This window comes from Haemorhous mexicanus, chromosome 5 (assembly GCF_027477595.1).
Source record: "Haemorhous mexicanus isolate bHaeMex1 chromosome 5, bHaeMex1.pri, whole genome shotgun sequence".
In the NCBI taxonomy this organism is placed as follows: domain Eukaryota; kingdom Metazoa; phylum Chordata; class Aves; order Passeriformes; family Fringillidae; genus Haemorhous; species Haemorhous mexicanus.
In genome coordinates this window covers 40,449,042-40,474,510 of record NC_082345.1, presented here as the reverse complement: position 1 = coordinate 40,474,510, position 25,469 = coordinate 40,449,042, and the positions used below count along the sequence as shown (strand labels likewise).

General features: G+C 35.9%; 1 protein-coding gene across 4 annotated transcripts in view; it reads right to left on the bottom strand.

The window, feature by feature from the left end:
- The window catches only part of ZFC3H1 (zinc finger C3H1-type containing), a 41,863-nt gene that overhangs the window by 5,806 nt on the left and 10,588 nt on the right, over positions 1 to 25,469 (bottom strand). For all 4 annotated transcript variants that reach the window (XM_059846910.1, XM_059846911.1, XM_059846912.1 and 1 more), the window contains exons 6-30: positions 24,493 to 24,616; positions 22,826 to 22,923; positions 21,631 to 21,834; positions 20,826 to 20,990; positions 19,128 to 19,265; positions 18,639 to 18,757; positions 18,140 to 18,286; positions 17,049 to 17,223; positions 16,687 to 16,818; positions 15,449 to 15,997; positions 15,256 to 15,365; positions 13,892 to 14,023; positions 12,879 to 13,000; positions 12,223 to 12,324; positions 11,755 to 11,871; positions 10,675 to 10,858; positions 8,747 to 8,933; positions 8,149 to 8,340; positions 5,991 to 6,228; positions 4,733 to 4,838; positions 4,439 to 4,637; positions 3,831 to 3,925; positions 2,824 to 2,934; positions 485 to 589; positions 229 to 394 (exon numbers count right to left, since the gene is read on the bottom strand). In XM_059846910.1, the coding sequence (XP_059702893.1) occupies positions 229 to 394; positions 485 to 589; positions 2,824 to 2,934; positions 3,831 to 3,925; positions 4,439 to 4,637; positions 4,733 to 4,838; positions 5,991 to 6,228; positions 8,149 to 8,340; positions 8,747 to 8,933; positions 10,675 to 10,858; positions 11,755 to 11,871; positions 12,223 to 12,324; positions 12,879 to 13,000; positions 13,892 to 14,023; positions 15,256 to 15,365; positions 15,449 to 15,997; positions 16,687 to 16,818; positions 17,049 to 17,223; positions 18,140 to 18,286; positions 18,639 to 18,757; positions 19,128 to 19,265; positions 20,826 to 20,990; positions 21,631 to 21,834; positions 22,826 to 22,923; positions 24,493 to 24,616 (4,017 nt within the window). The remainder of the gene's footprint in view (positions 1 to 228; positions 395 to 484; positions 590 to 2,823; positions 2,935 to 3,830; positions 3,926 to 4,438; positions 4,638 to 4,732; positions 4,839 to 5,990; positions 6,229 to 8,148; positions 8,341 to 8,746; positions 8,934 to 10,674; positions 10,859 to 11,754; positions 11,872 to 12,222; positions 12,325 to 12,878; positions 13,001 to 13,891; positions 14,024 to 15,255; positions 15,366 to 15,448; positions 15,998 to 16,686; positions 16,819 to 17,048; positions 17,224 to 18,139; positions 18,287 to 18,638; positions 18,758 to 19,127; positions 19,266 to 20,825; positions 20,991 to 21,630; positions 21,835 to 22,825; positions 22,924 to 24,492; positions 24,617 to 25,469) is intronic.

Sequence of the window (25,469 nt, the reverse complement as noted above, 5' to 3'; positions counted from 1 at the left end):
CATTACCATGTCATAAAGTTTGTCTTTGCATTACAGGACCTTTATTTGAAAAGGTCACTGCTAGATACTCTTCTGCTCAAAACACTACTACACTCAGACACTTCCTTCTTTTTCTAGCTCTCAGTGTTCACATACTGGTGCTGGACTTGAACAAATAGATTACAGGTACCTGCTAACAGGTCATCAGCCACTTTGTTTAACTAAAACTGCCCACAGACACATTTTTACCTTATTATGAAACTCATAATTGGTCCAATAATCAGCAGTACTAAATGGAATTGGATACTGTGTGGGGACTGTCACCAGACATCTGTTCACTAGATCAGTAAAAAGCTTGAATTCTTGAACTTTGTTGCTGGATTCAACAACTTTGCTATTGAGAAAAACAAGGTAACTGGAAGAAAAAAAAAAAAGAAAAAAGACGGTTCTGGCAGCGTTCATTTAATAGCTGAGATTAATTAACTTTCTTCCCTTAAGAACTTACTCCAACCAAATGTTCTGAACAGTTTCCTGCTGCATCACTGCCCCCAGAGCTGCTTCATAAGCATCCAGTGCTTCACCAACACTTGCATGAAGAGACTGGCACAAACTGTTTATAATAAAAAGATAAAAACTGTTGCGTGTAATAATGACACAATTAAGAATTTCCCACTCTCAGATGCAACAAAAAAAAAAACCAACAGTGTTTTCAGCTTAACTTTATCATGTACTAATTTATCAGCCAATTTCTTAGGATGGGTAAGTCTCAAAAGCAGGTAACAAGGAATAATAAAACAATCACGAAATTTTAAATACAACCCTTAAAAATAAACATCATAAACTGTCTTCTACTCCTGTAAAGTACCCTTTACTAACACTAGTAGGAATGCTCTAACTGCTACAGAATATGGAGACAAGTCCTGAGTTCCCATTTCAAGAACTCCAGAACAATACATTTTGAAGTCCAAGTAAAGCCATTTGAGAAATAGTATCACTCTCTGGCAACAAAGTTAGTATTTTGAAACAAATATTACCAGGCTCAGGGGTAGAAACATACTGATTGCATCAGAGGGAAAAAAAAAAACCTGATCAGAAAGGTCAAAAATCCCCCCCTAAATTTTTTTCCAACAGTTTCTCAAAATAAAAAACAGTTAGACCAACACACAAGACCTAATCAAAGACAGGAGCAGACATATTCTTGGATCAAGACACAGTGAAAACTCCAGATTTCAAAGTGCAACATAAGAATGAAAAAAAAAGTAAGGCTTGCAGTAAGTAATGAGGGGGAAAACCCAACAACCTCATAAAGAAGGAGTACACAGAAATATATAAAGTAAGATAAGGCTGACCTTGTTACTGAGCCCTCCTGACTGAAGTTACATAATCTGTGGGTGATTCTACTGCTTTCCCCAGGAATTAGTACCTAAATCACCTATTTGCTCCTCTTTCTAAAATATTTGTGTGCAAACACACACGTGCACACACAAATGATCTTTCAAAGGAAAACACTGTTAGAAGACCGTTAAAGCTTTTCAGATTTCAATCTATTTTTAGCTGGTAAAACTGAACTTTAATGTTTTTGGTCCTCCATACCTGAAGAAATGTAGTATAAATACACAGGCCCAGGTACCTAGACACTTACAGCAGCAAAACTCAAAATGAGAAACAGTCAATTATCAGCTCTGAAAGTAATTTAGGTACTTATTTCAAGAATATTTATTTTCCCTCCTAGAAGCAGGTGCTAAAATACAGGAGAATCTGAGCTTAAGTCAGCACACGTTATGACTAAATAGTGACCTCAAGTGTCTTAGTAACAATGCTTCTAGGGTGTGAGTGCCAAACCCAAAACTGAGCTTGTCAAGAGATATTTTGTTAAAAAACCAAATTAAGAAGTATTTAAATTAGTAATAGACAATGCAAAAAAAATCCCATAAAGATAATCTTTAAATAAGGTTTTGATCAAATTTTCTTGAAAACTATACATTTTATCTGTAAGTTATCCACCAATTAAAAACAATAAGCAATAGTGTTGAAAAAGTTCTGAGGATTTTTGCTCAGTATGTGAAGCAATATCATCCTTACCCTTTTATTTATCTGAAAAGCCAAAGAGCTACTTGTAAAGACTGACAAACCCAGACCATGAAATGGTAAACTTCTTAAACGGTGTAAGCCAGCACCTCAGTAACCACAGTTAACTAACAGGTGTAATGTACAGACAGCTAACAATGTGGTTTCTGGCAATCCTGTGTACTGCTGCTATCTAAAAGAATGATGGAAGAAATAGAAAAAAAAACAAAAAAAGCCAGAAGAAAAAAGACTATGTATACATGACAAAGACACGTTCCTTTACAACCTCTCGCAGAGGAATAGGTCATTCTCCTGCATTACTTTGCTGTGGGGCTTCTTCATGAACAGCTAAAACAATGAGTCAAGGAGCTGGGGAGATCAGCACTAAACATAATGGAAGCTTTTACAAAGTAAAGCTATTGCAAAATAAAAGGGAGACAACTGAAAGCCAAGAGAAAGAAAAACACTACTAGCAGCAGCAACCTAAAGTAAAGTAAAACAAACAAAAATCATTTTGAGATGAACACACCTATTCTTTTAAGTCAGAATTTCTGAAAGCTTTCTCAAGTGGAAAATTTAAGCTGACATGCAACTCAGTTTCATAAAATTACCTCCACTGTGCAGCAGGCCAGTGGGTTCTTTAAGGACTGGCCAATCATTTATTCAGAAAACCCAAAGCAATACACCCTTAGGCAAGTAATGAATACTCTGCTTTTGAAAATGCAATTTTACTCAGACACAATAGCTGTTTCTCAAAAATTCCTGGGAAAATCTCACCAGTAGATCTGCCATAGATACGGGATTTGCTGGTTAACAACATCATCTGTAAGATGTTCTTTATACAGAGGTGATGTAAATTCAATTGGCATTGGAAAATTCAAGAGATATCTACAAGAGAAAAAAGTAGTAGTAAACAAGAATAGCCTTCTACATGGAAGAATCCTATGTAGGTGAAACATTCAGTTACAAAGTCCCGTTCATGAAAAATTCTAATAAAATGCACTTCTCCTAGCTTTCAGTTTAATTCTACCCATAAAAAAATCTGTACAGAAAGCATTTCACAGAAATACAGAAGTAATTAATAAAGAAGGCATTCACTCTTTCATTACATACAAAGTTAAATGTTGCCTTATATGACAGACTCTCCTCTTCTTTCATAAAATGCACCAAGTACATAAACTTTATTCTTGCTTATGTTTGTTTAACACCTAACTTAGAGATAAAAACATTTCAAAAGCTCATCTGAATAAGCTTTAGCAAGGAAAGCTTTTGCTTTGAAGACCTTCAAAGGCATCATATAGGGAACGTGCAGATTTCAAAACCTCTATCTTTCAACTAGGTGCTAAATTCCAGGGGAAAATCATCAGGCTACATATGAAACCTGTATCTTCTCAACAATAATCTCATTAATAACATGCTGGACCTCTTGAAGGAGGTATTTTTAAAGTGCCTAAACAGTGTATTTTAGATATGTAATTTTAGGCTCTTAGCTCTAGGGGGGAAAAAAACCTCAAAACCTAACTTCAGTATATATATGATTCATATTCATTACCCAAATCCAGACACTCAACATTTTTGCTGTTTTATTCTTAGATACTCATGGCTCTAAAAATTAGTGTCTATTTAAAAACAAGTGTAGACCTTATGCCAAATCCCTATTCACTGAAGTTTTAGCAAAACACACCATGCAAAAAAACTAGAGTTTAAAAGTTCTAGATAATAATGTAATTAAAGAAAATGCCAACATTTCCAAAACTTAATTTAAAATATTACTCTAAACGTACCTTAAGAGATCCATGGGACCGTGCTCTTGGCATGTATTCTCAAAGAAAGCTGCCACAAAATCTTGCAACAGTGGAAGAATACTGCTTGACCTTTCCTGTTTTGTTGTTTGGGTTTTTTTTTTTAATGAAAAAAAATCAAATATCAACCTGAATATGGTGAGACTAATATAAGCAAACATCAACCTGAATATGATAAGACTAATATAAGCAAAATAAATTACAAGTGGCATGTCTATCTCTGCAATGCCCCATTGTCTTCATTTTCTCACAAATGAAGTTTAAATGGGGCAGTCAGCAGTAGAAAGAAGCTGGAAAAATACTAGAGGGTGTGCTTTTACTTTCTGTTATTCTTGCTTAAGGATATTACTAACATTGAATTAGAACAACACTGATTATAAATCTGATATGATTTTATGTAATTGCTAAGATTATATTTTATCATGTCACTTGTCTTGCCATTATACTTTTCCTATTTATAGGAAGGTGTACTAGACATTACAAAAACACCACTAAGTTGAATCAATTTTGTAAGATTTTTAAACAATACACTAACCCCAAACTTTGCAGAGCTAGCAGAGCAGCAAGTAAGTTTTGAAGTGGAGCATTACCTGTGAAACAAGAAATTTACACAACCGATAAAAAATTTCTGCATTCTGAGGATTCTTCTCAAAAGCTCCAATCCACACCTTGTGGGCATTTTCACTCTGCCTCATCTGCAAATACAAGGTGGCCAAACTCTCCAAGAGCTGACAGTTGTTAGGGCAGAGCTCCAATAAAGACCTACAAAGTTCTGCAGCAGACTCCCACCTTAAAAAAAGAGTAGAGGTTGAAAGTTTAACAAAAACAAACAAAAAAAGAGGAGAGTGAAGTATTCCAGTTAAGAAAGTCTTGAAACAACTTACCTCTCAAGAAGTTTCAGCAAGGCTATCATGTTCCTGTAGAGAGGAAAGCAGGTAGCTATTCTTTTGTCAGCCTCAAGGCTTTCATCAGTACATGTTTTGACTGCATCTTCAAAACAAAAGTAAAAAACAAAGCCTTTACACCTGAAATAGTGTCAAATTTATGTGAAGCCTTAACATAATGACTCCTTGAACATTAGGAAAACACATAAGTGTGAAAAGATATTCCTGAGAGTGCTTTTTTTGCAAATTATTAGAAGATCATCTAATAGATGATCATCTTTGGAAAAGCTCTCATTACTCATCACCACAGTGCAAAGACAAAGCTTTCAGTTTCATCTCTTACTCCTTTTAAAAACAGGAAACACATCCTACCAATGAAACATTAAAGCAATCATACAGACAGAAGTATATCCCTAGATTTAAAATCACATTCCAGGATTTTCAGCACAGCTGCTGAAAGCTATTGAGGCAAAAGCTAATGCAGAATATTCTTTTTCTCCCCAGCATAACAAAAAGTCATCCAACAATGAACACCCCATTACCATAGCTAGACTGCCTTCAGTCACACAGCTGGGCTACTCCATTAATCCTTGAGTATTTCAACACTGCATTACCAACAGCAGCATAGGTATTTTCTCAGGGGCAACTCCATACTGCTGCTGGCTAACCACTTATTACTGAATTTAGAAATACTATACAACAGTATTTGTCTGCTACTATGAAGTCTACCTCTGGCAGCACTACCATAAGCTAAGAACTCAGTTTCTTCTATTTTCATTTTTCATTTTAAAAAATTTATTCAATTTACCTGAACTGTGAACACATGCATTGTTCTGCCTCTTTTAATAAAATACACTAATATTCCAGAAAAGTAACTTCCCAATACACATATCCTACTGAGGGGAAAAAGGGTAAGAAAGAATGACAGCTGCAGCTTGGCTATATGCTTGCATAAGCCCAAGAAACTAGCAATGTCATACAATCAGAAGACACTGACTGGTCTTTTTCTCTGAATTATCATATTCTACCAAAATAAAGCCGTGAGTTGAAACCACAGATTGAAAAACTCAAGAGTGTTGGTTAAGCACCCAAGAATGTGGATTTTCCTCACTATTCTGCTTAAATCAAAATGCAATGTTCACTGGATTAATGCAATTAACATAGTCATCAGCACTGACTTGAAATTCTGAAGTTGAATAATACTTCTTGAATTACAACATGAGAAGAATGTATCACGTATTTACCACCTTAATCTTACCTTCAAACATAGCTAAAAGTGTATCAGGATCAGTCTTCACATCTTGAACTGTCTGCCATGGTATTAAAAATGGCTCTTTGTGCACGATCCTTGAAGGACTGACATTAGCTGGATCATAGAACTTGACTGGGAGAACACCAAATTCAATTAGATGTATGTAAGCCAGCCAAGCCAAGCAACGGTCACTTGCAGTAAGGTGTTCTGATATAATCTTTTCACTTGCTGATTTTAAAGCATTCTGTAAAGGTTGAAAGAAATACATTACATTTCAGCCACAAAGTCTTTAAGATTTAAGAACGGGAAAAGGAAACAGGAAGAGTGCATATCTTCCTCTAGCTTTTAATATTCTCAAAACTTTTCCAGAGCGAAGACAGGAACTAATTCTTTATGTAAATCAGAATCATATTCAGCTCACGTGAATGTGTGGCTATTCAAATTATGCACAGTTTGTAGTAGAAGGTTCAGAAAAAAGACAGAAGATTGCTATTGCAAAAAGTGAAGGACACACTTGGAAAACATGCATCTCCCAACACGCGTTCATTGCATTTTCCTGTTTTATTCTCCTATTACTTCTAATTCCTTAAGAAGTTATACAGTAGCTCTAGATGGAACTCAAATACAACCTGGAGTCAAAATACTATATCCTACTAGGTTTTGTGCATTTGGGGTTGTTTGGTTTGCTTGGGGTTTTTATTTATAAATTCTAGTTATAAAACTACTAAGTTACACCTATTAGAGTCCACCATCTCTAGACATGTTTTAAAAAAATGTTTTGGAAACATTACTGAGAACAAGGATACTACTTCAAATTTTTCTATTAGTCATATGTAAAGATAGAATAGTCCAGTTAAACTAGCAGATACTAAATAAAACAATTAAGAGCATGCAATTAAATAAAATCTAAACACAATTTCTTTCTAAAACACAACAACCTCATGACTAGTGATGTCCCAACATTTTTCTGGGCAAAGACAGTATGATCAAAGAATGCATTTTTCAAGAGAATGAATACACTTGCAAATTAATGCAAAATTCAGCAGAAGGCATGTCCTGAAGTTGGTGAAAACTGGTGTTTCAAAAGCATTTCACTTAACACTTGAAAAATAAGTCCACAAGATACTTGAAAAAAATTGCTTTCAAGTTTTCCAATACACACTGCTATTTACTCTGAAGTAGCAGTTACTTCAAAATTATTCTCTCTGAAATACAATTAAATAATCTCTTGCAAAGCCATTCTTTTGAGCTACACATTTCAGATTAATTTGGAAAAAAAAAAGGTTGACTTTGTGATGATGCTTTGCAGAAAGGTGAGGGTAACCAACTAGTGTAATTCTCCCTGGATTTCCATGTTGATTTGACAAAACCAGTTCTTTCTCCAGAGCCCTGCTCTTTTTATGCATCTGGAGTCACATTTCTCAGTACATCTGGGGAAAGCCAGCACAGCACTGCGCTCTCATTCCACCAACTGGAGCCAGACAAAAACCTGAGGTTCTCAAACTCTGAGGGCAGTGACAGGCTGCAGCAAGCAACAGGAGGCACCTGCTGGCAGGAATGAAACAACTGAAAGGACAGAGCTCCCACTTTGGGAGAGGGTGATGAGCATTTCTCACCCTCAGCCACCACTTTTATCACCGATGCAAGAGTTAACAGTCACCTAAATTATTTCTACAGTCATAGTTCTGGCCTGAGAGAACTCAATGACTTCAGAGTTGATGGGAGCAATAAAACCTAATTTAACAGTCTCCAAATTTTAGAGTAGGGCAATACTGTTAGATAATTACTATGTTCTTTCCCAAGAACTACTGGTTTGATAATTTCTGTAGCAATTTTGAATACCTGAGGCAATACTCTCAGACCTTTCACTGCAAAAAACCTGATCTATGGTTTACAAGAAACCAAAAACCACAGTATCTCCCTAGGAATTATTTTGAGATGTAGTAGTCTAGGCTATTAGCTACACAAACAAAAAAAAGTAGGCAACAAAACCCTCAAAGCTATATCCAGCTTTTACAATGGCATCATAACTCAAAGGAGAAACCTCTATTTGTTGAAGAAATTCTCCTGAAGGAAGGCACAGCTCCACTACAGTTCAAACTACCACAGTCACACACATTGAAAAGGTGAAGCTATGAAACACTCCTGGGGTGGTGGAAGTTACCTGCAGCAGAACAAGAGCATTCTGATGTCTTCCTGTAAACAGGCTTAAATGAACCCTGTAGAGGAGAGTCTCCAGCAACTGAAAGGACACAAGATTTGGGTTTTCTCCTCCTCTTGTCACTTCCATTAGGAACTGTAGCATCCTCCCACATACATAGTCTTTTCCATCGAAGGAATTCTCCAAATTCAAAAACTAGACAGAAATAAATAATAGTAACAATTACAATACAAGTAAAGCTTATAGGTTAAGGTTTAAAAATCACACAGATCACAAACTTCAAATAATGCCTTTTGCTCTCTTATCACACCAAATTTTCATATTAAACCTCAAAAGATAGCACTTTTAACAGTACAAGAACACCCATGTTTTTCAATCAATTTAACACACTGATTTTAAATAACTCTTACTACACCTGAGGAAAACTGATGATTTCTACAAATAACCTGCAAGAACTTGAATAGTTTTATTTTCAACTTCTGGAGTTTTCAAAAACAGTGCTTTTCATTTGACAATTTCCCTGTCAAGCATGCTGACTTTACAGAGTAGAAAACAGACATTTACAGGAACATTTATTATGTACTTTGGAATTTTTACTTACTGTCCACCAAATTTGATAAGAGGGAGCATATTCCACTGCTGTTTCACACATTTCCTGTATCTCCTCCTTGGTTCCTCTTTTTGAGAAAAGTCTGAGGTAATGACACCAAATTTCAGGATTTTCTTTGTTGCTCTCCAGGGCTCGAGCCAAAACATTTAAAGTAGAATCTAAACACTCAGATGATGAGCTGTAAAAATTAAATATTGAAAAAAGGTCTCACATCAGCTGTGCTGGTATTAAAACTTCCACAGTATCAAACATGAAAAAGGATGCTTTTAATTTTGGAAGCCACACACAGTAACTTTTCCTAAACATCGTCCTTTACTATCAAGGTTTCAAAGCTTCAGCAAGTTTTCAAATTTCAGAGGTTAGGAGGTACAATTATCATAGTGCACAAAAATAAGCATTCTGTGAAGATTGCCAATTCAAATAAGAGTCCAAATTAACTGAAAATTGGTAAGATTGAGCTGAAATCTAAGTTCTCAAGCTGCAAGGACATAAAGGCATTTACATCATACAGGCTTAAGAACTTCAGTAGATATTTTAGAGGCATAGTAAATAAATATTTACTTTCTACAGTCATTAAATATATGCCTTTATTTCAGCACATCACACAGGTTCTGGCTCTAAGACATTTTAAAAAATTGAAATTTTATTTTTTGAAATAAAAAATCATGAGATGATACCCACCAAGTAATATAAGATTAGCTGAAATAACTGACTACACTGCAAACCATAGAGCTGAGCTTTAATACATAAACACATCTTCCATAAAACCATAGAACACCTCTGAAGTCCCACTTATTCTGAAAGCATCTTTGGAAATTATTTTGCATGGACATTTATGAGAAGAAATATTAATATATAATAAGTCTCAACAAAAACCTAACACAGTTAACCAGGCTTAAGTCTGAAGCTTCCCCAATCCCACTGTTTTCACTTACTAGAGCAGTCAAATTTCTTCAGAGTACTGAGGAAGTAGGAATGGGAGAGGTGGCTGTTTTAAGAAAATGATGCATATCTTCCACTAGGTTTTCTTACTTCTTCTCTTGATTGTTTCCCACGTACACTTACCTTTAGAAGGCATGATTTTCTCATGCTGCTACTTGCCAGTGATACTTCAATTACTGGCATTTCCAGTTCTACCCCGTCTATTGTTCAGGCCCTACTGATATAGTTAAAATGATTCTTTCCTGTATTTCCCACTATCCACAGTTTAAACAAGGCTTTTAAAGTAGAGCTGCTCCTCTCCATTCCCCTTGCTTCCTGCAACAGTTGCTCAACTGCATCTCACTATTAAAACTGAAGTCAATCATCATAATGGATGAAACCATCCTGACAGAATTCCTATTCAAATGATCTGATTGCCAACAGAAACATGGTACCCTGCAGCATAATTTTAAGGAAGAGAAGCTAGAGAAACTCAGGAAACTGAAATTAAAAAAAAAAAAAAAAATCACAAAATAAGAAACCAAGTGCTCAACTGCACGATTTCTACAGGGATAAAACCAACTATCAAAACTGTACATGTAAGAAAGATGGCTGATGAAAGTAATTTCAAACATTATTCCAACCATTCACTCTGTAGGGTAGAATGATTTGAGTTCACTGGCCCACTTTTACTGCTGGAAACAACAACATTCCACTGTAATCTTAGAGCACTTTTCAAACATGAACAGTTACGTCTCCCACACTACTTTCCATCAACTTCCATTCTGAAAAAGAATCTACCCAAAGATAAACCATCAGTGTAATTTATTATTCATATACTGTACTAAATACAGTAGGAAATATAAACTATTTTTTAACCTGCCTAAAGTAATGAATTATTTGTGGCATTGTTGAAGAAAGTTCTCTTACATCAAATAGGAAACTTGATCATAGCAGCAAGGGCAAATGTAGCAAGGCCTCAAATGTAATAGACATACCCTTCATTTTGATTCAAGTATTTATATGCAAGTTTAATCCAAAGCTGTACATCACAGGGGTTTTCTTGGACACTTGCTTCCAAGTTGGAAATGTCATCAGTCTCACTTGTAAAATACCGGACATCATCTGGAGTCACCACAGTATCAAGCACTGGAACTCTTTTTTTATGTTCTGTGGGATGGGCTGTAAATAATAGACAAATTTTTTTTAAAGAAAATTTCCTTTTTAAAACTGTAGCGACCTGTAACTCTCACAAGAGGTGGCATTCATACATTTTAAGTATAAACATTGATCACAACTAAATAGCATTATCTCAGCACCCTTCAAAATGTATTGTCTCTAGAGACCTGGTTATATCACAAATGTGAAGGAATGAAAGAATTAGCAGTAAAGGCTACCTTGATCAACAGACACCAACCAAGGCAGTTCATCAGGCAGTTCATTAGGAACTAGACACATTTGACAAAGAAAAATTTATCTCAATTCTGAGTCAAAAAATCCTTTTTAGAGATTTGCTAACAAATCCTAAGGCTCCTACCTGCAATAGTCACATGTGAAATGTTATCAGGTTACGGATGCTCTAGCAGCTTCCAAGTCTCAAATGCTTGCTTAACCACAGCTTTTTTTAACTCCTGACCTCACACCAAACAGAAATTCTTTACAAACTTAAGGTAACTGAACACTGATGTTTTACTATTTAAAGTTCAGGGGGAGGGGGGAAAAGAAAGCAGAGCCATTGAAGCAAAATAAAACTTTTTAAAAATCCTAATGGTATATGGGCAAGGCTGAAACATTCTAGGAAACAGCTCCTCATGCTCCTTTTAAGAACAGGTAATTCGACATTCCACCCTAACTTCCAGTCACATTGAAGAAAAAATCTGATCTAATTACAAGTGTAGGTCAACCTTTACCCAAAAATGTATGCAAAATAAAGTCTGCATACAGGAAATATAGAGTAAAGAAAACTATTAAAAGCACTGGTTTTCTCAAAAAGCCCTTTAAAAAATCAAGTGTTGTAAACAGGTGGGTGGTTTTTTTCCTCTAGTACTCATTTAAAGGGTGCCACACATCCACATTACCATATTTAATAGGTCCAGCAAACTGTTCCTCTTCACTGCTGCTACTATCTAACAGAGGTTTTCTCCAGTACTTTGGTCTCCATTTCCTTTTCTCTTTCCAAGTTGTATGTGGAGGTGCTGCAAACAAAGTAGTAAAAATTCTTTCACTTTTCTGTATTCAAGAGTGAAATATTTTTCCTAATAAGGATTTTAGATAAAAAGATTCTGTGAGTTCAACAGAAGTGCATAAATTTCAATACTACTTACTTAAAATTTTTTGTGCTTAAGTGCATAAATAAATTCTACAAATGGAACTCCAAATCTGTTGTATTATTGCCTTAAACTCTGTAGACTTTGTTATCATAATCAGAATTTATAATACTGAGATAAATTATATTAAAATATATTCTTGGTTTACAAAATCATCAAGGTACTTATATAGTTTTTACCCATTTATATATATTGTATTTAATCTACTGAGCTACTTACTGTGACTTTTACTCTCGTTGACGTTGCTGGCCAGAAGAACAGCCATCTGATCCACCGACATACGATCTCGGTTTATACCAAAAAGTTTTTCAACATATTTTTCTGAAACAAGAATATATGTAGCTTAAGTAAGCATACAGATTAAAACAGTTAAGTAACTTAACATCAATTTAACACAATCTATGATAAATTTATGAAATATGTCTGCCTTAAGAGGCATGGTAATTTAACACACTAGCACAAAGAAATGGAAAATAAGCAAGTTCTGTTTGGCAACTTGCCTATATGGCAAAGGCATTGTTTTAAAACTCCAGCTCCACTGAAACTGACCTGAAACAGGTCAGTCCAGTAGTTACAGAAAGAACTGAGGAAGGAGAGAGATAAAGATTCCATGCTCACTGCTCCCTAACACCCTGAATCCCAGCAATACTTTTTTTTGAATTAAATGTTCCTCAGACAGTGATTCCTATCTTTCTGTAAGACACCAATGTAACTACCAACTACAAAGCATTGAAATGGACAACTGAAGAAACTTCATATAGCTGTATCTTATATACTGCTTCACATCAATGTCCCTTTACCTAGAGCTTTTAATGAAACTCATTCCCTTCAGAAAATAATTTTTAGATACAAAAGAGAACAAAAGACTCAATAACCTGTGGCAGTGCTGATTTCCTCATCAGTGCTTTTTTCTGAACAGCCAATGAGTTCTAAATTGTAAGACAGAATATCCTGAAAGAGCTGCTTACGGCTAAGAGTGCAATCTTTCATGTGCTGCCTAAAACAAATAAATAAGCAATTAATACATTTATCATAGCAACAAAATATTAAGAAAGTTTTAGTACACACTAGTGTGAGGCATAAAAAAAACAATACCCACAAAAAAAGTACTGTTTGCTTTGAAATCTGGTTAAATGTATCTGGGCTTTTTCTAAACTTAAGCCTAGAGCACAATATTTAGAACTTTCCAGTTCAAATAAGGTAACTGTAAGAATTGGATATCACATTATATCTTAGAGTCAAACAGTGGTCTGATGACAGCAGCTAAAAGCTGATCCAGAATAAAGTTCACTCCTATTTTACCAGTAGTTAGGCTTCCATATTGTATTCATTCCTAACCAATTCATACCCACTTTTAAATATACTGCACAAAATCAATAAACAAATGATTTTTTAAATACAATTAACTCCTGCCTTTAAGGAAACAAACTTAGCCAGTACTTTTCCAGGAAACTAGAATTACACTACAATATTATTGGTTTTTCACTTAATCATTTATTTGGTATACACTTTTCATATCAAATGTGCTTAACAGTGTCAACTACTATGTGAGGTTCTATGAGTTGAAGTTATATTGAAGTTGTATATAACCAGATCCACATGAATTACTAGAAAAATGTTAAATATTCTCTCTCAGGCCATACCACTTTTCGAAATTTACATCTAAAGAGCCTCCCCTTTCTTCATGGCTTAGCTGAATGGGGTTTTTCTTCCAACTAAGTATCTATAATAGAGTATTAAAAATAACCTTGTCTAGAACTTGTGCACATGGGATAGGATCACATATCCAGATCTTTCAAAGAAAAGAAAACTGTACTTATTTCAGACTCAGAGTCAGACATCTAGAAGAGAGGTTTAGTTTAAGCCACGACAATAAAAAAGAACTTACCACTGACAGTCATCATCATTACACGTGCCTGTCAAATCAAAGCGGCAGAAACACTGTTTTGGCTCAATCATATTGCTATATGTTATTGAACTGAGGTACAGCTTCTCCTTGGTACGAAAATAAGGACTAAACCTAAAATGAAACAGCTAATTATGGTCATAAAGTACACAAGGCAAGACATCATTTTTCTAAAAAAAGTAATTAAAAATCACTCACAGTATCAAATCTCATTATTTCAAACACCCTGCTACCAACCAAAAGCATCATTAACCAACAGGCTAAGAACAAGGTAAAAACAAGAGTGAGAGGAAGGGAACACTGGAATACTTCTCAACCTGATTAAGTTTTCCTCTAGCATTCTCATCTCTTTAGGTGCAGAACTTCATTAACATGAAAACAGGAGTGGAGTAAAAACCCAGTATGGAAAGCAAACTACCGAAAGAGCATTTCAGTAGTTTATAGAAAATCTCATGCTCTAATCAGCATTAAGCCCAATATCAAATAGAAGTGTAAAGATAACTGTTAAAGACTAACTTGAAGAAACAGTAGGAAAGAAAGAAACATTTCAGCCTAGAACACATAAACAAACTAAACCAGTCAGTCTAGCAGACTAATACTTCTTTTAAATCTTTAGCTGAAGTTTGACTACATCAATTTGGGGATTTCTAGCTCCTTCAGGAATTGACATCATAACCTACAAGTTAAAATGAATTCTCCTGCAAAGATGGTATCCATCCATCTTCTACTACTTAAGTACATGGCAATAAAAAAGCCTGAAGCGCACGGGAGGATACAACTTCTCCAGTTTAAATTCAACTTTTGCTGTCTAAAATTTGACGTGTAGGAACAAAGTTCGCTTTAGTCTAAAGACAGATGTGCCAAACTGATTACACTTGCAGATATTACTGTCAAGTCAAGATGAATCACTGTGACTATGCCTCTTTCCACTGAGGAGGAATCCAAAAATAGATGATTGAGCCAATTTTGACTCAGATTATGTAAATCCTAGCCAAGTTCAAAGACTGCATAACTGAAATATGCTTCTTGGATTTACATTGCTTCATACTAGATATAAAAATCCTGTTCTTGAACACAACCACATTTTTAGTTTAGTTGCATCAAACAACACACAATATAATATAAAAGCAGCATATTGCACAAAACCAAGGGACATGTGCACAGCAGAAAAGAAAACTGAATAAAATCATTATATTTCTTAAACCAGGCAATATTGTTTAGGGATAGTCAAGCTTCTCACTAGGACTTGTCTTTCTGTACACACTTGGGTATCAAGGAAGAGCACTGAAGACCATATGAACAAGAACACATAAGCTTAAGTCAAAGAGCTGCTACAGTCTTCATACCTGTAGGATTTAAACAGTAGAAGAGGACTACGATACGGTCCAAACGGAAATGGTTTCACTTCAGCTTGTTTACTTTGTGACGTAAAAAAATCCATGTCCACTGAAATTTCCTAGGAAACAGGTAAACAGATATACAGCAGTTGCAATACCACCTAATAACAATAAGCTTTACGTTTAATTGTAAAATATTTACCTGACCACACAAGAGATCTTCCTTAGGCACAATAAAGGCAGTACTTTTCATTAGTAGTTCTTTCAAGCTGTCAGCTTTAGCATAAAGTTTTTTCAGTTCATCAATATTCAACCCAAGGAACAGCTCAGGCTCCTCGGAAGCCTTTTTAGAAAGTTTGTTTATAGTATCCTGTTTTGGAGTGTCCATGTGTTTAAGATTTGGCTTAGTAAAAGAATTCGATTCTCTGAAAGATCTCCTTCGTTCTCTGTTTGAATTAGACAAAACTTCATCATCAAAGTAATTTTCTTCACTGTCCAAAGTCAATTTGTCCTGTGTAAGGTCATGAAGTGATGGCTGAGGTAATGCAAATTCAGCTTCCTCTTCTACGTGAGGTGTAGCATTGGATTGTTCCTTGGTTTGAAGCGCACGGGCCTCCTTCAACTTCTGAATCTTTAGAGCATATTCATACTCTAGTTGCTGCAGTCGTTTTTTCTCTAGTGCAATCAATTCTGCTGAAGGCTTTTTTGGACTTGATGCAGGGGAGGTATCCAATTTCAACATTTTGCTTGGCTAAAAAGAAAAAACCTCTTTATTTCAGTTTCTCATCTACTGATCTATCGACAGGAATGAAAAACATTGACAAAATATTTAATTCAGAGTTTATAAAAATGTATTTTAAACTCTTGCCTGAAGATTTCAACAAACAGCAGAAAAACAACAAAAGTTTGCCACAATTCAAGTGGCAGATCTGCAGGTTTTGCCATAAAAATTACCCTCTATGAAGTACAGGGAGGGAGGGCTTCAACAGAAATTCTGTCCCAAATTAAAAGCTGAGCTATAAAACAAGTACATACAGTGATGTTGGGAGTAGGAGGACTAAAATTTAGAAAAATATTTTGGCCTTGTTTTTGTATATTTTGTTTTGCAAAACAGTATCATATCCACTCTGCAGCAACTTAGCTTGATAGTTTAACAAAATCATTGATGTCTACAGAAAGAATTTTCTATTTTCCCAGCCATATGGCTCCTCTTATTAATCTGTGAAAGCCATTCCCCTAGCATAGAAATGCAGGTTTTGAAGAGTTTTCTTCCTCAAATCATTAATGCCTTTTTTTTGAACTCTCAAAAATGTAAAAAAAACCAATAGGAATATTCTGTACATTGTTTCTGAAATGCTTTCCTGAAACTCCACTTGAACTTTGTTAATCAAAATTGATACTCTTTTCCAAGTAGTTTGGTTTAAAAGCATGCTGACTTACACCAAGATGATCCTGCTCTAGCTTTCGTTTCCCAATTTCCTTACTTGCTACTGCTTTTGCTCGAGCAAGTTCTTCTCCGTATTTTAACGCCAGAGCTTTTTTTACTGTAACTCGTTGTTGAACTTTATGTATCTGAAAAAAAAAAAAAAAAAAAACCAAAAAAACCTAAATACTACAGCAAGATGCAAATTTACAGATATGACCAGATAATAAAATATAATTATGTGGAATTAATGAGACATAATATTAACTAAATGAGAATTAGTAAGTAATTCACAGAAAAGTTTACTGCCTCCAAAAATCAGGTATCCCATTTCAAGATTTCCAGCTCTAGGAAACAAACATTTCAGAGTGCCAATTACATGTTCCTGAAGCCTCTTGAGAAATGCCTTGTTAGCATTCAAGATCTTCTCTGTTGCTTGTAGCTGTTCAGCCAGTTTGTTAATTTTATTTTCAGCAATTCGAACATTCTCTCTCTTCTTGGCCTGTTGTTGCAATAAATTTTTCAAGACAGACTCATCCTTTATCAACAGCATTCTGAAATAGAAAAGGAATGTACACAATTTTTTCTAAAAGTAAATTGCTTAGAGCAACTGCTGCTCCTCCAAAACCCCAGTTATTTAAGAACACAGCTCTCCTCACATACAAAAAGACCACTAATTAGGCCTCTCCAGATAGTCCTATCATCCATAAGATAGTAAATACTGTCAATATATAGAGCATGTTTCAGCATCTTAAGTTCAGCATGTATAACGCAGAAAAGAACATTCTAGTTACGAGGACAGGGGAAGGTAAGCAAATGCTCTATCTTTAAGACTGTTTTTAATATAATGACAACCAAAATACACAACATTCTTGCTTTCTATTAAGTAACAACCTAGTTCCATCTTAGGACACATGCACACATTACAAGATTACAAGCCATAATATTAAGGCAAAAAATAGAGTAGACAAATTACACAAAGCTATGCATCAAAGGAAGATAAACACTCAGGTAGATGGGTGCATAAAGAGAGGATGGAAGATTGTTCCTCAGTTGATAACTGATCACAACCCAGTTTGTTCACAAGACCATAGAGAAATAATCAAGTGGCAAAAGAAGCTGAGAAGAGGATGCAAAGCACTTCTACTTCCAATTACTTGATAATTTGAAATTAAGGTGAGAAACATGGAAGAGGCATGCCAGAAGAGAAAAGCCATATTAGGCGGCATAAATCATATTCTCACCACTGAACACAAATACAGCTGAAAACACTGAGTATGACAAATCACACTAAAAAGTTATCAAACACCTCACTAGCAATACATCACAATTCCTTTTGCACAGCAATAGAATTGAAGGCTGAATAGTTCAAGACAACAGTTCATTGTTCTTTAAATGCTACACATTTGAAAATATTTTCTCTTCATCCTGTTAAGCAAAAAGTAGGACTTATGACAGTGAAATGCATACCTGTTTTTCTTCAGCTTTGCTTCTGCTTCTGTGACTTGTTTGGTCACTACTGCTATTCTCCCAATTCCATCAACTTCACCATCAGAATTTGCAGGGGATGAATTGTTCCTCACTGGATCAGACTTAATTAAGCGCTGTTTCTCACGACTGAAACAAATGTTAAAAACAAAGCTGTTCAGTAGCTTCAACAATCATTTTTATACGTACTCCCAAGAGTTTTTAAATCTTTGAAATGAGTAGCAGGATAAGATTTCAAGTTTAAAGAAAAAGTACTTCCCACAACTGCAATCAGTTACTCTAAGTCAGCTCAAATCCCAGGATTTTCTTGAGACCTCTATGTCATCTTACCAAAAAATTGCATGGGGGGAAAACCTGAAGGTGATAGCAAGGTTTTTAATCTCAGATCTTCCTTCAGGTTACAAAAGAAGACTCGTTAGTAAAGGGGTACAAATAAAACACATTTTACATTAACAATTAAAAAAAATTTAACTAAGATTACCTGGCAATCTCTTCTTTTAGAAGTCTGTATTCTATTTTCTTATCTTCTGGCAGAGCCTCTGGAGTTCTCATTGGATCATTCTCTTTTTCTGATTTTGGAGGAGCTTTGATTTTTGATGCCTGTTACAATTAGACTCAAGTCAGTACCAGTCACATGAGTTTAAAATACAGAGATCAAGCAGTATTTTTAAGAGGAATTTCAGCACTAACTTAGCTGTTCAAGGCTAGTAAGCTTTTGTGCCTAACAATGCATTGAATTTTAATTTAAAAAATCAAACCAAAATATATTCTAACTTCTATCTTCAGGACGCCATCTTCAACAAAAAAATTTGATTAGCTTGTGCAATCCAAATTACAATGTAGTTCTCGAGACAGGACTAACTCTTACCCTCTTCTGATGCAATTCAGTATTTCTTGACTGAATTCTAAAGTTTAAATTCCATATATAAAGAAAAATCATTAAAATTATTAAAATTTTGGCAGCATTTACCTCAACATTTCTCCTTGCTTCTTTTATCATAGATTCTAGTCCTCCAAACACACTGCTAGTTGAGTTAGAGGGCTCTCCATCAGACTCACTGTCATCCGAGTCATTTAATGTAACCACAACAGACTTGTGCTTTGGAAGCTGAGGTGAGAATGTAAAAAGTTTTACAGTAAAAAGACAAAGTTAGAGACACAGGTATAACAGAGGACATACTTACAAGAAGAGAATAAGAAAACTACCTCCGTTTGTTACCCCACACACCAATCCCACATTGTAAGAAAAAAAAAAAGCATTTGTACATCTCCACAAGACAGCAATATTACACAGTCTTGATATTGTAACATGAAATGTACTCCAACATTTTCAACCTACTTTCAAGTATCTGCAGCACATTTATTGGTTCATGGTCATAGCATACAAATCTCAAACATCTAAGTCCAATACTTGATTAATTAATTTAATCACAATTAAAATTATCATCTGTCATTTGTAAGGAATTTTTTTAAGTAACTGAGAGGTAACAGCCAATCAAATCTGCATTAGAATTGGTGTGGCAGACATGCCAAAACTCCCTCATCTTTCTGCTACATAGTTGCAAGGTCTCTTGTCCCACAGTTGTACTTAGCTGATCTTACAGTGAGCTGCTCAGGCAGTTTAATTGGCAGAACACCAACAGAATGTAATGAATAGCTGAAATCATGATTAATACCTTTTGCCAACACAAATTTAAAAAGCTCACTGAAGATCAGGGGACTGCCAATTCCAGCACAAAGGCAAATGCAGAAAAAAGCAGACAACCGAGATTAACCTCAACTGCTCTGGAGTTACAGCTTAGAAAAAAGTAACTTATTTCACATTTCCAGGACTGTTCTTCTAATTTCCCACTGTAGATCTGGACAACTATAGCTATACATTACCCTTCATCTGAGAATAGAACCTTGTCAAAATTCTAAGTGTCTTTTGAAGCATTAACCCTATCAAAATATCACCATTTTTTTAAAATCAAAAATACTAAAATTTCCATAATCAGTTCTTTTTGATACTCTAGGCAAGTCTCAAAATGTAAGTTTTATCTACTACTGCTGAACACACTCCAGTTGCATCAATTTTTAACCACAACAGGATAGGCAGGTGCAATTCCAGTTTATGTTGGTGCATAAACACTCCTCACAAACACTCTCTTCCAGCCACACGTTAACTGATGTACACACCATCCACTGAAAAATTGAAGTCCTCCTAGAAGGAAAGGTACTTTTTTCCCCACAGAAGTTAGTTTTCTAACCAATTTAGCATGTTAAGTAAGTTCAGGAATGGGACTGATGCTCCAGATCCCACTTTAAAGGAAAGAAGACACCCAACTGGCCAGGTGCATGAGGAAGAGCAAGATTGCCTTTGTTTTGGCAATGGTGTCTGTGCTAGTCTGGATAGGAAAATAATAGAAGTATATTTACAATCTCTTAGTTCACTGTATGATGGCCTATCTTGATGCTCTCTTCAGCTATAAACTCTTGCCTCATTGTCAAAGTCTTTCTAGAAGAGCATATGGATTGCCAAGATGACTAATAATTCAAATACTTAACTGAAGCTTCACTCTTCTGTGCTGTATCACTAAAAAATCTAAGACTAAGTCTGCTCTTCACTTAAACTGAGCTCAGTTTCAACTCATAGCCTTATTAGTAGAAAGCACCAGTATTTCCTTACTGTGATCACTGCTCGTGGAAGCCTCGGTACTCTAACAAACTTTGTACTTTGCACCCGTGGCTGAGACACAGTATTAATACTGACAGCAGACAGATTACTTCTTGGCACAGGCTGCAAGTTGTCTGGAACAGGAGGGGAAGGTGGACCACTGTTACTTGATGTTTCCTAAAAAAGAGGACAAAATATGGTCTTAAAAATAAACACTATACATAGACGTTTTAAAAAGCATCAATATAAATGAGACTGCTTCATACAGTCTTGAACTTGAAAATGCAATTTAGCCAGACTACTGAAATGTACTAGACAAATGCTGCAATTCTGCAGTAATATCAAAAAGGCACACAAGAGCAGGCCAGTTATTCACAGGTCAACTGCCAAAGACCCTTTAAGTAAGGTCAAAACCAATATATTTTTTCAAAACCACAAGCTTAGCTTCTCACTCCAAGAGAAACCCTCAATACAACAACAAAAACCAGTGAACCTCTTCCAATCCCTCTTCCTAAGAGGCTGAAACAAAAGTTACTCGTCTTACTTCCTAACTGAAAAGTTCAAAAGTAATAAACATTTTCTGGCAGAAAACCCCCATTCCTTTGACTTAGTCCATTTTCAGTACCTTGAAGTTTCATAATTCCTTCAGAAATAACAGGAAAGGTGCAATTTACAATTCCAGACTGGCTCTTGTTGATTTTTAAGTCTCTAGAAATGCAGCGTAATACCCCTGGTAAGCCTGACTTAGAGCAGGTCACATTGAAATTTTAGTCAAGATTGCCATCTAGAGGCTTACATTTGAAAAACAATAGAGTACCTCGGCTCTGAAAGCACGCTTGTTGGCTAGAGACTTGAGTAATTCTTCTCTTAAGAGCATCTCCTCCTCCTCTTCCTCATCAGCAAACGGAGGTTTTGGTGGCTGTTCAGGCTCTTCAGGGGGAAGAGGGGGAAGAGGTGGCGGTGGCTCAAGAGAAACACAAGGAATACCCTCCATGTAAAGATGGCTCAAAGATGGTACAGGCTGACAAAAAAAAAATAAAACAAAGGTTTGAAATGTGAAAATTACAACCCCTTTATGATTACTTCGAAGAGGTTGACACCTAGATTATTCCATGGTTTAGAAGTAACCTAAACTGTGTCAGTTTAATTAACATTCAAACTACACTTACATCTCTGTCAAAGGCCATGATCGAACAATAAGTTATTTCTCACAGAGGTTAATGGAAGCAATAAAGTTAGATTTAGGTAGTGGAAGGTGTGGAGACATACAAAATGTATGTGAGAATCATACTAAATGTATTTACATACTAAATGTGGGAATCCGCACCAGAGGTAGCCCAGCCAGAGAAATATAGTCGACCAGCAGTCTTTTAGACAGTTTTATGAAACAGTCTTAGCTAACAAAATTACAACTTCCCTTAGTCAAAAGTTCAGAATCTGTCATGAGAAGAAATGGTACCTTTCTATCACTTTTTTTGATAAGAGCAACAATCATTCACGGAAAAAAAAACGTAATTAAAAAAACTCCACACTAATTGAACTTCCATGTGGACTCTTATGTGAGAAGACAGAAAACACAGTCAAAAGGCACAAAGTCTGAATGACTGATGAGCTGTATGTCTTAGCTTTTCCCCCTTCTAGGTAACAAGTCACATCAAGCATATCTACCTACATATGTGGCCTAGAGATAAGGGGCAAAGTTGCCTTGTGCTAATAGTTCCAGTTCATTCTTTTCCCTTATGTGCTTCAGACAATTTTTGTTTTCTGTATGAAAAAGCACAGCTCTAACAATGAAGAGAATTTCAGTGCAATAGGAAAAACCTCCATTAACCAACAACTGCAACAGCCAAGAAGCAGCTGAAATAAAGAATTTTTAAAAAGCAACCACAAGTCTAACAGATAGTTCAAGGGAATCATTAAACAGAGTATAGTAGCAAAGATACAATCTAAATTTAATCCTAGCTTTAGCATTAGAAATCAAATACAAAATGAGAATTATCAAGGTTACTTACTGGAATTGGAGGAGGTAGTGGCAAAGAAATTGGTGGTACTGGAGGTGGAAAATATCCTATTGGACACTCAAAGAAAGGAGGCTGAACTGGGGAAGAAGCTGTAATTAAAATACTGAATGTAAGATATCTGACAGGTATTTATTAAACAACAACTCATGCTTTATGCTTCAACTGATCTAATGGAGTAGAAAGAGACAAACGTTTTTACGATGCACTAATTCAAAGGTAACACCAGACACAGCACAGTGCCTTTTCTTTACATGTATGTATATTTTTTTAAGAGTAGTTACATTTTCTTTTTCTGTTTTATATACAAAATACAAGTACAGCCAACCAGTACTGCTAAGGTAATGCAGCCCTCAAACTGAATTTCATTTGCAAGAATTTACCTTCTCAAACAAGGTATCTCAGTAGCCTGATTACAGGCTACCAAAACGCAACACAACACAAGGTAGGACAGAAGCAGACCCAAAGCACTGCTGATAAATTCTGAAACATTGAACAAAAAATTGAGATGCTTTATCAAGAGAGATTTGTGTAGCTTACAAAACAGCAGGTGTATATTTTAACAAAACAATGTATAAGGAAGGCTGACAAGAAAGGAGAAAGAAGAAGCAAAAAAAACCAAAAAAAGGGGGTGGAAGATGAAAAGCAAGAGAAAAAAGTAGCCAATCAAGTACTATGCTTAATGAAGTCTTCTTAACTCTCCACATGTTGAGATGGAACACAGAAACCCAACTACCTAAAATGCACCTCAGACTCAAGAGTCAATAAATCATTTAGGCTGGAGGAGACTCCTGGAAGGTGTATGACCCAGCACAAGTGCCCAAAGCAGGGCTGCCCCCGAAGTCAGGTCGTCAAGTTCCAGGTATATTTGACCACGGAGATTCCACAACATTCAAACCAGCGCTAGTGTTTGACTACCTTCTATCTAAGCAGAATTTGTTTTGTTACAATTTAAGTGGTGCTACCTGTCCTTCTGCTGCCATTTGACTGACGAGTTAGTGGGCAGTTACAGACAAGACAGAGCCTAAGTAGTTGAAGACAAGAGCAAAATCCTTCGTTAGCCTTCTCAACACAAATGCAGCTTTCTCAGTCTCTTTCTGCAAGCCAAGTGCTCCAGTCTCTCAACAAACTTTATGAAAAACAAGCCTGAAACAGTTTTCCTTAGCCAAAAAGGTCTTTTGCTAGGCTCATTCTAGAATGTCACTTTGCCAATTTTCTGGGTTCACAGTAGGAGAATCTCATCAGTGATTAACAGGCCCCTCCAGCCACTGACCCACAACAGTCACAGTGCCACAACCCAGGCTACAGCTCGCCTGTCACCCAAAGCCATACTGTCAACCCACATGTCACCCAATGTCCACTGGGACCCCCAGGCCCTTTTTTTTGCAAACTTGCTGTCCAGTCAACACCCTGCACAGCTGTTGGGAATATACAACCAGACACCTACAGTACTGCAATGAGCAAAATATATCCTGAAGACCTTAAAATCCCACTACAGCAGAGATGGAAAGAGCCAGCATTAACACAATTAGCTCACCTTAAAATGTTAGCTCTATAATTCAGACGGCTCAAAACCCTTTCTTTCTAGAACAGTGGCTTATTTCCTACACTTTAGCTATTTTTACCAACCACCATATAAGGAAACTGTAACTAAGTCTTACCTGGTGAGTTAGTTTCACTGTCTGTATCCATAGCAACTTCATCGTAATTATCATACTGATATATGCCTCCTGCACTCTCTGTAGATTGCTTATCCAAAGACCATCTCAAGTCTGTATCTGATGACTAAAAAGACAAAAATGTATTTTATATACCTGGTCTTCCATCATTATTTCAGAGTAAACTACTAAGAAATAAACTCCGGAAGTAGGCCCTTAGAATTTTTTCTTCTAATTGATTCATAAATACAATTTACTTATCTTGTACAAGAAGAAAAAACTTAGTATTTAACATTTTAATCAAATCCACTGCAAACAGCAACTAGACAAATCCACAGACAGTTTTAAAACTGTATCTCTTCCAGGATGATGCGGTGGGGGATGTTATGATACATGGAAAAAATTTTTAAATACCTTTTAGGTTATTATATATCTGGTAAGTGGACATGGTTATATATTTCTGAAAGACTGCAAGTGAATTAAATGCATTATTATTTCTGGTAATCTGCCACAGCAACTACCAAGAATGCTTGAACTACCCTTGCCAGAAACAACTCTCAGGTGAAGAATCTTTTTATTGTTCCACAAGGAGCCACATGCCACACTGAGACAAACCCAGAGACTGTCAACTGATAAATCAGATTGCTTAAAGTTCTCCTAACACTGTACAAATGTCAATCAATGTCCAGGACTGAAAATATGCAGAACACCTAAGTATGACTTCTCAGACTCCCTAACTTGTATCTTTCAGAGGCATACAGAAGACATTTTGGTAGCTTCTAGAATATCTACTGTTTACAGTCAAACATTTTTAATCTCCATTTTCCACTCAGTATTAAAATGAATACGATTCTTCTACAACATGACCTCAAACAGGGAGCCTCAATTCTCTTAGATGCTGTTTCTTCTCACAGCATTACTAGCTCCAAGCACTTGAAGCACCCAGCTCCACTGGCTGTATTGCTTCCAGGCTGAAAAGA